This window comes from Squalius cephalus, assembly GCF_949319135.1.
Source record: "Squalius cephalus genome assembly, chromosome: 13".
In the NCBI taxonomy this organism is placed as follows: Eukaryota; Metazoa; Chordata; class Actinopteri; order Cypriniformes; family Leuciscidae; genus Squalius; species Squalius cephalus.
In genome coordinates this window covers 30,928,394-30,941,472 of record NC_137134.1, presented here as the reverse complement: position 1 = coordinate 30,941,472, position 13,079 = coordinate 30,928,394, and the positions used below count along the sequence as shown (strand labels likewise).

The 13,079-nt window shown below is 38.4% G+C and overlaps 1 protein-coding gene and 1 long non-coding RNA gene across 2 annotated transcripts in view; one reads left to right on the top strand and one right to left on the bottom strand.

Moving 5' to 3' along the window:
• LOC307169923 (uncharacterized protein) overlaps positions 1-5,453 on the bottom strand; it is a 31,693-nt gene extending 26,240 nt beyond the window's left edge. Inside the window, exon 1 of the mRNA XM_079890794.1 lies at positions 5,289-5,453. Coding sequence (XP_079746920.1) covers positions 5,289-5,340 — 52 coding nt within the window. The 5' untranslated portion in view covers positions 5,341-5,453. The remainder of the gene's footprint in view (positions 1-5,288) is intronic.
• LOC307169983 overlaps positions 1-9,829 on the top strand; it is a 553,579-nt gene extending 543,750 nt beyond the window's left edge. The window contains exon 3 of the long non-coding RNA XR_013823257.1: positions 9,787-9,829. This is a non-coding gene — a long non-coding RNA (uncharacterized lncRNA). The remainder of the gene's footprint in view (positions 1-9,786) is intronic.
• Positions 9,830-13,079: the final 3,250 nt, after the last annotated feature.

Here is a 13,079-nt window from a genome sequence, read left to right as displayed (position 1 = left end):
TAATCTTTCCTATGACGTGTTTGATATTTTAAATCTTTAGAGCTAACGGAGTTAAATCTCGATAATAGAGAATGCAATGAGATGATTATTATATGTACCATCTTTCTGGAGTAGAAATGATGAATTCTGACACCGTCATAAATTATGCAGACGACAGGACAAAGAACATCTTCCCGCTTTGAAATCTCTAAAGGTGATTGGTCCACGTACGCAAAGAAGGCGTAAACTATGACTATCCATAAGAGACCGATCCAGAAAGTTTGAGTTGATAACTTTGTCATGGAAGAGCACTTTATCATGTGAGCGGTTCCCGGTTTCACAACTTTCAAAGTTTTCGCCATTCTTTCTTTTCTTTTCTTTTCTTTTCTTTTCTTTTCTTTTCTTTTCTTTTCTTTTCTTTTCTTTTCTTTAATCTTTTAAGATTATGATTAAAATCTTCTTAATCATTTGAGTTAATTATTCCCCAGAAGTGATTCTCGCTACACATCCAACTGTGATGTAATGTGCGCATGGACAGCAATCTCTAAGGTTTTCTCAGAAAGAGAGGATTTGATCTTATAGAGAAGACGTAGTTGGAAAAAATCTAAAACTAATCACAGCATTTATTTGTTTTTCAAATTTGAGGTTTCGATCCCATAGAACACAAAAGTTCTTAATGCAAGATGAAGATGGAGAAAGGTAATCCAGATCAATGTTACTGCTATTAAAATTGTCATGGGGGCCAAAGACTATAATCTCGATTTTGGATTCATTCAGAAATAAGAAATTTTGAGAAAACTTCTTATTTCTTCTAGGCATGCAAAAAGAGATTTCAGAGCAGTATCTTTGTTGCGTTTCAGAGGCAAATACATTTGTGTATCATCTGCATAGAAGTGAAATGATACACCATGCTTTCTGAAAATGGAGCCCAGAGGAAGTAAATACAGGGAAAAAAGAATGGGTGCGAGAATAGACCCCTGCGACACTCCACAGGAGAGTTGGGCTGGTGAGGAAGAAAAATTACCAAGTTTTAAAGAAAAAAAACTTCTGTTTGTTACATAGGATCTAAACCAACTGAGGACAGTTCCCTGGATGCCCACAAAATATTCTAGTCGGGATAAGAGACTGTTATGATCAACTGCAGAGGCGTAGGTTTGATTTTGAGATTGGTGGGGACATCCCCAGAAGCTGAGGATTCAGGAAATTATAAGGATACTGTATTAAGGTTTTTAGTCTACATTGACCTATGTTAATTGAACATTGAATTATGTCAATTAATGAATTCTGTAATGTTACAGGTATAACAAATAATGAGTTTAATTTAAATGAGAATCAGTTTAACAGACTTATTAACCCTTGTGTGGTGTTCATATTTTTGTTACTCAGCCAGTGTTCGTGGGTCTGGTGGACCCGCTGCATTTTGGGGCTTTTAATTTAACACAATCAAAAATGTTATGTTAAAATACTCAACAGATATTTACTTCATCCTAATTACAATATAAACAGCATATATGGTTAATATTTTCTCTTTACCTTTGTTAGATCACATTTAAGAATTGCAACCTCGTGTGGGACTGGCAAGGAGTAGAAACACAAAACTCACTCTTGCACTCTTTTACACACAATCTCTCTCTCACACGCACGAACACACACACTCATGCACACACATACACACACCCACAACACACACACCCACAACACACACACAGAAAACACACCCACACACACACACACACACACACACACACACACACACACACACACACACACACACACACACACACACACACACACACTCATTTGGATATGTGGTGTACAGCCACTCTCCATAGGCATAATGGTTTTTCTAATGTACAAACTGTATAATCTGTCCCCCTACACTAACCCTACCACTAAACCTACCAATCACAGAAAACTTTGGCATTTTTTGAATTTCAAAAAACACCATTTAGTATGTTTTAGTATGAGGACACAGATGTCGTCCTAAACCATGTTTACGTTGTAATACCCATGTCATTATACACATTTGTGTCCTGATAAACCATATACAAGAACATACAAACATAATATTAGCAGGCCCTGACAGGAGGAGGACAGAGTAAAGGTACACAGGACCTACAATTTCCACACTTTTATTAGCCCTGCACTCAAAAAAATGATTTTAGCTCTTTGTTCAATTTCATTAAATAAAATGAGCATATACAACACAACCCTTCATAGAAATGATTCCAGCTTAATTTCATTAAATGTAATCAATGTAATTTTTAAAAAATTTGGTTTACCAAATTTTTTTTAATTGAGTCAACATGAATATTTTTCGTTTGTCTTAACCGGATGTCACTCAAAAAAAGAATTTGGGCCTCTTGTTAAAATAATTGATTACAATAAGCAAAAGTAACACAATTGTTTAATATTGTCACAACTTAATTTAATTGTGTTCAATCAACCTAATTAATTTGTGTGAAAACTACATGAATCATTGTTGTTGACATCTAACTGGGCAGTGGATATGTAGTTCCCAGCATGCTTTGCAAGGGACTGCATTAAGAGGGTCAATTTAGGGAAAAAGTGTTATTTTATGTGTTTTTCAGTAAATGGAAAGATGTTGTAAGTTAATGTTAGTGTTTAATGTTCAGTTATGTTATAAACTTAGAGGACTTTCTGTAATGTTTTTGAATTTTGTGGTTACCATTATGCAGAAGAGTGGCGACTGTGTTTAGGCTGTGGGCTCAGTATTACACTATATGTGCATTAAACCTCGTGTTCAGGCTGTGGGCACTCAGTATACACTGTGTAAACCTCGCTCGCAGACCTGCACAAGTAATAATTCAATTGAACACTAGTAGTGTCTATCATTAGAAGTGACCATAGAGTCAAATTAACTAAAATTATAATGTTGGTTATGTAAGGCAGAACAAAAACTAAATGTAGTTAACCTGACAAAACTTTATCTAGCAGGAATGACTAAATTAATTTAAATTCATACAACAAGATTACAACAAATTATTTCAAACTAATTCGATTTTGTTGGAAAAATGTAATTCAATTTCGTGGAAAACCTTTCCTTAATTTAATTAAGTTCGTTCAACAGATTATTTTTTTGAGTGTGGGTCCAGTGGACCCGAACATCCTGTGTGTAATATAAACGTGTAGGGGGGTGTACAGTGTGTTTTCATTGAAAATGTGTTCTGATATATGTTCCTCACAGAAAATGAGCCAAGGCCAATGAGTCTCAGTTTGAAAAAAATAATTAATTGTATAATTTTTCTTTTGATAAAAAAATAAACTTGACTTGACTTAAAAAAATGAAAACGGGTCCAACAGACCCGAACACCATACAAGGGTTAAATGAGACAACTTGTGGCTGCCTAAAATCAAAGCGCTCATTTCAAACTCACATTGAAGAACTATATAGCAGATCATCTGCCTAACAATTGTCTCAATAATGAATCTCACTATACTAACATGTCAACATCCATGTAAAAGAGTTTTCTGTCTCTATAATGGAATGACGCAGGAAATTAGGGTCTTTTTCTGTAATGGAGATTAGCCCGTGAGGCTGTATTTCTTAAAAAGTTGGGTTTGCATCTTTTCTCTTTATTCCAGAGTGTTTGATGTTTTGTATCGATTTATGAATTTGGCATGATACATTTATCTGACATAATAAATTGTTATATTTGATTATTCTAACTGACTTTGACATTATTTTCACTAAAGAGTCAATAGTCAATCATTGCTGATGCACAGATATCATTAAAACATTTTCATTTAATGAGTCAGATTAAATCACAAGAGAATACATATTAAAATGTTTTGCATTTAATCAAAAAATACTTTGCCTCGAGAAAAGGACCGTAACACGCAGAGACCTTCCGCGTTGGTCAGATGCCTGCTTTGGGGCGATTGAGCGTGCACTTACACCCTCAAATCCTACCAGTGTGAAAATATGAATCTTAACATTATAGTTGCAATATGATCCCCCTTATTTTCTCATTAACATCATACATATTATGTGAAGTGGTCATAAGCTTATGCAGTGTCACCCACTGTTTCTTTTCATTGGCATAGGTTTAAAAAAATAAATAAAAATAAAATAAAAACAGTTGCCATAAAAATCCCAATTTTTCAGTAAAAAAAAATATCTAAGTTCTTTTTTATACTTTTCTTAGGTGGGGAAAGGCTTCTAGGTCGAAGACGAAGACGAAAACACATCAATATCCCATCAAAAGCATCGTGGACATGGATCAAAAATATAAGCGTAAATCAAAAATTCACGCTTGGAATTCTATATAATTAATAAAAATCAAATATTGACACATTATGGCTCAAGAAGATGTAATTGTTCAGATAACATTGTTTTATTATAAAATGTAAAGAAATTGTAACCCTAAAGTGTTTTTTAAGTGTAATATTTCTGTAAAGGCTAGGGACAGAAAAGTGGACGTATCTGTAGAATGACCCTAATATGAACACTAATTACCAGTGTGCACATTACAATAATAATAATAATAATAATACCAAGGAAAACATCATTTTTACAAAAACATGAACATAAGTTTAACTTTTGTGCAATATCATTTTTTATTTTTTATTCACGCTTATTTTTTCATCCGTGACCACCACAATACTTTTGACAAGATATTGAGGCCATAACTTTCTCCTAAATCATCTGTGAATGTGCCTTTTTTTTTCTTCTTCTTTTTTTTTTTTTTTTACGCTGCTCAGGAGCCATGTGACACTGTTGACACATGCAAGCATCTGTCTCTTGGCTTATGTTGTGGGGCTGAGGCTGACTGAGATGCAGTTTGACCAATGTTTGTGGCGTACGAGAAGGCGGGACCTAAAGCAAAAAAAATAATGGAGACTGTAGAAAGAAAAAGCAAAATCCCTGACATTTTAAGCGATCTAGAAATCGTTTAGGTTCAAAAAGAGGACATATATAGATAGGCTAGCCTATGTTCACCCTACGTTTACATTTTTTTGCATTTAGCAGAAGCCTTTATGCACAGCATCTAACATTGTATTCAAGGTACATTTGCATGTACAATATTAATCTATCACGACACAGAATGATGCCATATTTAAGATTACGGTTTTATACCAAATCATACGACCACCTGAGAATTAGAGACCTTTTCCATATATATATATATATATATATATATATATATATATATATATTTTTTTTTAATTCAATCACGCGTCACAAAACTGATTAGGCCGCTATGACGTCGTTCTTCTTCTTTTTTTTTTTTTTTTTTGTGGACAACAACGAGAGTATAGGCTATTATAAACCTTAAATGTCTTACCATGTACGATTATACGCCAGAGCAATACGAGCAACATAAAGTGAACCGTCATCTTCACCACTTCCCCAATAATTCTATGCAGTTGCAGTCAGATCTGCCGTTGAAAGAGATATGTTGTTAAAGAAAAAATACTAGGCTTGTTTTGAGATGTGCCTCGCCTCTCCTGAAATGTAGGCGAGAGTAGGAGGCACATTCTCACTCCCTAACCACTAACTCGTAACATATGGACGCTTGGCCACAATGGCCAGGATCCCTTGGTGTCACATTTCAACGCACTGGGAATATATTTGGCGTCATTTTTCAACGTGCAGGGTATTCCGATAGACTTCTATTAAATAACTTATATTATATACTTTTTCTATAGGCTACTCTTTGCTTATGGAACTCTGAACCGGAGCCTGCAGCGTTGAAATTTGACGTCTTGGGTAAGCACACCGCAACCCGTTGTCTGCTGTACATGGTGGGTGGAGACTACAATAAATAAAAAAATAAAAAGGAACAGGCTACAATAAATGATCTATGCCAGAGCTAGCCAAATGGCGGCCCCCAGATTATCTTTATCTGACCTTCCAACTGGTTTTTGATGTTTTAAAACCCTCGCAATCTGATATCAAAGTGCCCTCTGTGCAAGGGTTTAGCGTGTTCATATGGCAATCGCATTCAGTGGTGAGTTTAACAAAGCTCAACTGCAGGTAAAACGGCATTCAAAGGTGAGTTTAACAACGCGCCATGGCGCGTGCAAGCAGTTTAAGCGTTTTCTTGTCATAGGTATGGTAGGCCTACTACACTGCTTTAAATCCTCTAAAGTAATGACGCTGACGTCACTGTATGGGGCGATCCAAAGGTCCATTGCAATTTTCCACTCGGTAAGTAGAAGAGTTAATTAAGTAAGGAATAATTGACGACAGGCCGTTGAATTATTAGAAAAATAATGCACACTCGAGGTGGTAATGCGGTCACGACGTGAAGCGGAGTGGCCGTTACACCTCGGTGTGCATTATTTTTCTAATAATTCAACGGCCTGAAGTCAATTATTCCGCTTATACTACAGTTACCACACCTCGAAACATTGTTCAGATTATGTATTTCAAGACGTTTGTAAAGTTTTTGTCATTAAAACGCTCTTGTATGTACTAATTTCTTATCTAATCCCATATGCCTCCGTTGCTAATTCCAAAACGTAATTTTAGACTTAGTAACGGAGGTTTGAGCTACTGATAGCAGACTAATGCTGGGGACACACGACTAGCTGACACGTTAGGCATGTTTGAGATGAGCAAAATCTGCGCAGAATCGATCACCGGTGATCAACGCGAGATGCATGCCGGTTAGAAATGTGTCCGAGTGCGGTCCGCCTTGCTCTGATGTCATGCTGACGTATGTCAAAAATCTCTCGCGAGCGCAAGGCGCACCTGTCGGATTCTGCAGTCGCGCGCAGTTGCTCTCCACCGACTGCGCTGATCAAAAGCATGATGGGAAACGACTTGCTGACGACACAGCTTAATGTTCATTGGTTTAAACAACCGTAATGTATTGTTCTCTTTTAAAATGTTTGATTTTAAAACTCTGATATCATGTTTTATGTGTATACGTTATGTGGTAATATTCCCAAACTATCTCAGTGCGATCTCTATGGGTTATTCATTGTAAATTTTATTTAAAAAAAGAAAGAAAAAAAAAACACATGTCTGTATTAAAGAAAAAAGACTGATAAACATGTATTTGGAATGGAATTAAATAAGTAGGCTACTTTGGGTATCTTGTTCATTATATTTATTTTCATATAAAAGCAACAGAACTTAAGTTCCATCCAGTTTATTAGCAACACTGTGCACGAGCGTGAATCCCGTGATATCCGTCTTTGATCTCACAGGTGTCAGATCCACTGCGAGAAGAGAGAACTGTCCGGCTTGCCTGCGCTTTTTTCACCCCTCCTCTCACTGCAGCCGCCTACTCGCCTAGCCTACATTTCAGGCGAGGCAAGGCGCATCTCAAACAAGCCTATTCTCTTACTGTTTTCATCGACGACGACTGCAGCAGATTTTAAACACCGACTTAAGTTGTCAGGAGTAGTAGAAGAAGTTGTAGTAGTGTCAGAGAGTTAGATGATAACTGTTGTGTCATATGTGAGGGCTGTATATTATTACATTATCAGGTTAGAATAGTTATAGTATATTATTATAGTAGGCCTAGCTATATTATAGTCTTGTTATATTAATTAGATAAGATTATTTGGATTGCTCTGGATTTTTGGATCTGGACTGGACTGCTTTTTGATTTGGATTGCCTTTTTGGATGTGTTTGCTTTTTGTGACTCTTCTTTTTCCTGGTATGGAGCCAGCAAGAAAGAGGGAATCCTCCCCTGTCTGGGCTCAACAGAAGCATCAGTGTCCTCATTTGTACCACTGCCATTTTTACGTTCCCCTGCATCCCCTGTTCCTTGTGAAATGATCTTTTCCAAGGCTAGAGAGATTTTGTCCAAGAAGAGGAATCGTCTAAACCCCAACACACTTGAAATAATTCTGTTTCTCAATAAAAAATCTATTGTAATCCTTCCTTCCGGACATGCTGTTGCAGTTTACTTTAATCTGTTATCTATAATCTGCTAAATCAATAAATTTACTTTATTACACTCCCTCTAACATAAGCACTGCACTCAACACAGTGTCACTGTTGTTGTTCATACTGTCACTATCCAAAAAATGTATGAATAATTAATAAACTGTGTGTGACTCTGCACAAGTAAATTCAGACAGAGAAAGATACATATTTTATATTATACACAGTAATGGACAAATGTCTGATCATGTCTTTTTATTATTGCAAATGAAAGGTTACAGACATCAACTGTGAGTAGCCTACAAAATAAATAAATAAATATTTGTATTTATAAAAATATTTTTATAAAATATACATTTAAATAAAAATAAAAATATTTATTTGTATATTTACATTACAAATAAATATTTTTATTTCTAAAAGTATTTTATAAAATATAAAAAAATTTATTAAAAAAAAAATATTTTTTTTATAAAATTAGGGAGGGGGGGGGGGGGGGGGGGGCGTGGCTCTGAACACTGGTTCAGAATGAATGAATTTGTCTGCTATTTCTTTGCACAGTAGCTAGGTGTCACTAGTGAGCAATGCTGAATGAAGCTTCGAGTAATGAACCTTTGGCTGAAGCAATGGACTGCGAGGTCTCAGTGGTTCAGGAAGCCTCATTTTGCCATCACTACCAAGTACGCAAAGTTCGGACTTGAGTCCTTGGTAGTTCGGACTTGACAAGTTCGACTCAGGAGAACGAACTCCCGAGGACGGGAGGACGCAAGTCCGATAATTCTGATAATGGAACAGTGGCGTACTTGATAGCGTCACTCAGCTCGCTCTGGCTACTCCGGTTATCTCTTTATGTAGGCTATATCTAGGCTACGAATAAAACAAAATATATTATAAACCACCACTCTGCCTCTTTTCATTTTCATTTAAAAAAATCTTAAATATAATGGCCAGTGGCCACACAAATGTGGTTCAGGCAACGCAATTGATTATCTTCACTGCATATTTATAACAACACGAAATATAAAGCACAACCCTGACTCTTTTTGTTTTCATTTTAAAAATATGATGAATAAAAAAATATTATAATATTGATAATTAAAACTAACATTTAGCAAAAAGAGACAGGGTTATGTAATTTAATTTCATTATATACGAACATACAATGGAGAGAATGTAGGCAACATGTAGGCTATAATAAAATATTTTATGTTTTAAATATATAAAATAAAATGACAACCTTTTTTTGTTAAATGTCAGTTTTAATGATTAATAATAGCCATTCTAAAAGTATAAGTAAGCTATACAATAATAAAAGCCAATGATTCAGTCAAACATAAGTCTCTATAGGCTACAACGTTAAGTTAAATAGACTAACGTTAAATAAAGCTATGAAACTTCACTTTGCCCTCAGCTAAAACGTTTTGCCAGGGAACAAATTATAGATTAATGATACAAATAAAATAAATAAATCGCCCGTTATACACAAGACGATTTATATCTCATGTTAAACCACTAGACTATAGACATCCGAGCCAGCGGCAAGTCAGCAGCACTAACCGAGGAAAGGCTGTTCTCGGCGGGGTACGAGCGCCGAGCGTCCGACTGCCTGGTTCTCACAACTCCGAAAACGTCAGAGGCTGTTCTCGGCGGGGCACGAGCGCCGAGCGTCCGACTGCCTGGTTCTCACAACTCCGAAAACGTCAGATCAAATTTTCAAATAGGCGCTATCTTTATAAATAAACCAAAGATTTGATCTTTAAACAACTACATTCTCGCCTGAAAAACTCTTAAAAGTACATTTCGTGACACAATTACAGCAGTATTTTTAAATTACGCGGGGTTTCTCCTCTGCTATTGACGCTTGCTGGTTGGTGTGAGATGCATTCTGGGATACCTGGCTGTCTCAAGTTCGCACAAGTCACCTCTCGATTAGTCTCAGCCTAAAGCCTGTTTTATACTTCTGCGTCGAACTGCCGCCATAGCTACGTCGTAGGCTGTGTGTAGCGCGCGTGCCCTACGGCGTACCCTGACGTGCACCTCTCCAAAAATGTAACAACGCGTCAATTCTACGCGGACACAAGCGCGGTGATTGGTCTGCCAGAACCCCTCCCTCGGGGTTTCACATGCTCCCTAGGTGCGCGTCAACGCGGACAACGACAGAAGTATAAATTAAAACCAACACGTTGCCTACGGCGTATAGGCTCCGGCGTAGGTCCGACGCAGAAGTATAATGAGGCCTTAAAGCCTGTTTTATGCTTCTGCGTCGAACTGCCGCCGTAGCTACGTCGTAGGCTGTGTGTAGCGCGTACCCTACGGCGTACCCTGACGTGCACCTCTCCAAAAATGTAACAACGCGTCAATTCTACGCGGACACAAGCGCTGTGATTGGTCTGCCAGAACCCCTCCCTCGGGGTTTCACACGCTCCCTAGGTTCGCGTCAACGCGGACAACGACACAGAAGTATAAATTAAAACCAACACGTTGCATACAGCGTATATAGGCTCCGGCGTAGGTCCGACGCAGAAGTATAATGAGGCTGGAAACACTGGAGGCTACACTTAACTGGAAACACTTCAGGAATGTCGAAGTCGTCATCTGATTGGTTGAATTTTATCGGATTTCCGGGGGGCGCGAGTGTCGCGTTTATTTTCGGTCAGCCGGGAAACAAAGCGCAGACGTGTGATTGCGGAAGAAAAACTGTTGTGTTTACATGAGTGACAATGAGCATTTATCAAGATCAGCTAAACGTAGGATTCTCAAAAGTATGCAAGGTTCACGGCATAGACTCTTTAAGAGATGTTCTTTGATTTTCTATGCTGACTGACTTGTTGCACGCCGGTCTGTTGTTGTGGGGACATTGCCACGCCCCGAAACGTGACACTGAACAAAACGAACTGTAATTGGTTGTTTGACATGTCGGTCAAACGGCCTTATGGGCGGGCCTTGGCCAAAGAAAGCTGCTATGAATTCCAGACCTTCAGCCGTCAGTCTGAAGGTCTGGCTACGCGAGACTACCTCTCGATGCATCCTCGGTAAAAGGGGCGGATCAAGAACACATCCGGGGATTCGAACTGGACTTGGCTAGATGTGAACTTTGAATTGGAACAGTACTAAGGCAGCGACTGATGACGTTTCACAAGTCCACAAGAACACAAGAACACATATTGAGAAACGGCTAGAGAGACGGAGAGACGCAATCACACTTCCTTAAATAACTTCCCACCTGGTTCCTTCCGGATATACGCTCAACAGCGCCATCCCCAGTACGGAATAAGAAAACACATTAACGACTGTCACAATATAGCCTACCAGATAAAAGGCGCCATCTGGTGTTCATAAAACAGCATCATATAGCACTCAGGGGCGTTTACAGGATCATTTGAAAGCATCATGGACTATTCTTCTCTATTGTACATTGTGAGTCGGTCTGTTGCTACGTGAATCTATAAAAATGAATTATAGTAAATTCGCTGAACAAGGCATACACAATCTATTAAGCAAGTGTAGCGGTTTAAAAGGGCTCGTCAATGTCAACATGTTTAGCCAATCATGTTGAAGGAGGCGGGGTTTACTGTTCACAGAAACTGGCCGCGCATTACCATCATACGGAAGCGTATTGCATTCACTTGAGGGAAAAAAAATCCACTCTGTTTTCCGAATCAACGAGTTAATTATCTCAGAATTACGAGGTAATTTTTCATGGAAAAAAAGTTTTTGCTCTGTTTTTCTGAATTAATGATTTAATTTTCTCAGAATTCTAATAATAAAAGACACATTACCTTCTCAGAATTCTGAGATAATTAAGTCGTTAATTCAGAAAAACAGAACAAAATATTTTTTTATGAAAAATGATCTCATAATTCTGAGATAATTAATTCAGAAAAACAGAGTAGATTTTTTTCCTCAAGTGAATGCAATACGCTTCCGTACCATCGCGTGTGCAAAACTGCATTATTATGACCGCCGCTAGCATAGCTAGGGATTGTCAAAGTTTTTTTTTTCTTTTTTTTTCCGTCATTTTACTGAATTTTCCGTCAACGATACCAGGGACAGCGAAACACCGGGGAACATGAAATTTGGTGGGCATGTAGCCCCACTAGACTTTTACGGAAAATTTTCGTTTGGTCCCCGGGGGCCACCCCCCCCCCCCCCCCCCCCGCGCTGGGTCCCCCCAAACCCAAAAAATGCAGTTTTTCCTAAATAACTACCTGAACCGTGGCACCGAGGATGAAGAAATTTTGATGGTATGTTGGTCTTAAGGGCCCACATCAACCTAGCCCATAATCGATGGTCAAAGTTTTTTTTTTTTTTTTTTGGCAATCTACTGAATTTTCCGTCAACGATACCAGGGACACCGAAACACCGGGGAACATGAAATTTGGTGGGCATGTAGCCCCACTAGACTTTTACGGAAAAATTTCGTTTGGTCCCCGGGGGCCACTCCCCCCCCGCGCTGCCCCCCCCCCCAAACCCAAAAAATGCAGTTTTTCCTAAATAACTACCTGAACCGTGGCACCGAGGATGATGAAAGTTTTATGGTATGTTGGTCTTAAGGGCCCACATCAACCTAGCCCATAATCACTCATTTGTGATTTGCGCCCCTCCCATAAAAAATGAAAATGCAATATTATTCTGCTTTAATCGCCCCTATCTTCAGTTGAGATGTTCAGAACTGCACCATATTTCATGTGTATGATTAACTTGACATCCTCTGGGGGTATGCTAAGTTTCGTAGAATTTCATCCATGGGGGGGGTATAAAATAAATTCATTTATGTGCACATTTAGTGACTGTACACTCATCGGCCTGTAGATGGTGGTGTTGAGCGAAGGGTTGCTGGTTTAGGATGATACTGTCACACACACACACATGCAGGAATACAAACAAACGCAAGCATGCACACACACTGACATCCACACGCACAGACACACACACATACAAATCCACATGCACAGACACACACACACACGCGCACACACATGTACGCACGCATACATACACGCACACAGACACACACACACAGAGACACACACATACACAAACACACACACATACACTCACACAGACTAACATGCACATACTACTACTTTTTTAAGGTATATACATAAACACGCAATACAGCCAAATTGCTCCACGTCATTTATTTTTGTGGAAAGCCAGTGCAGGCCTGAGCGGCGGTCATATTTTGTACCGCCATGCAGTACATCTAGTTTTTCTAACAATTCTATGGCC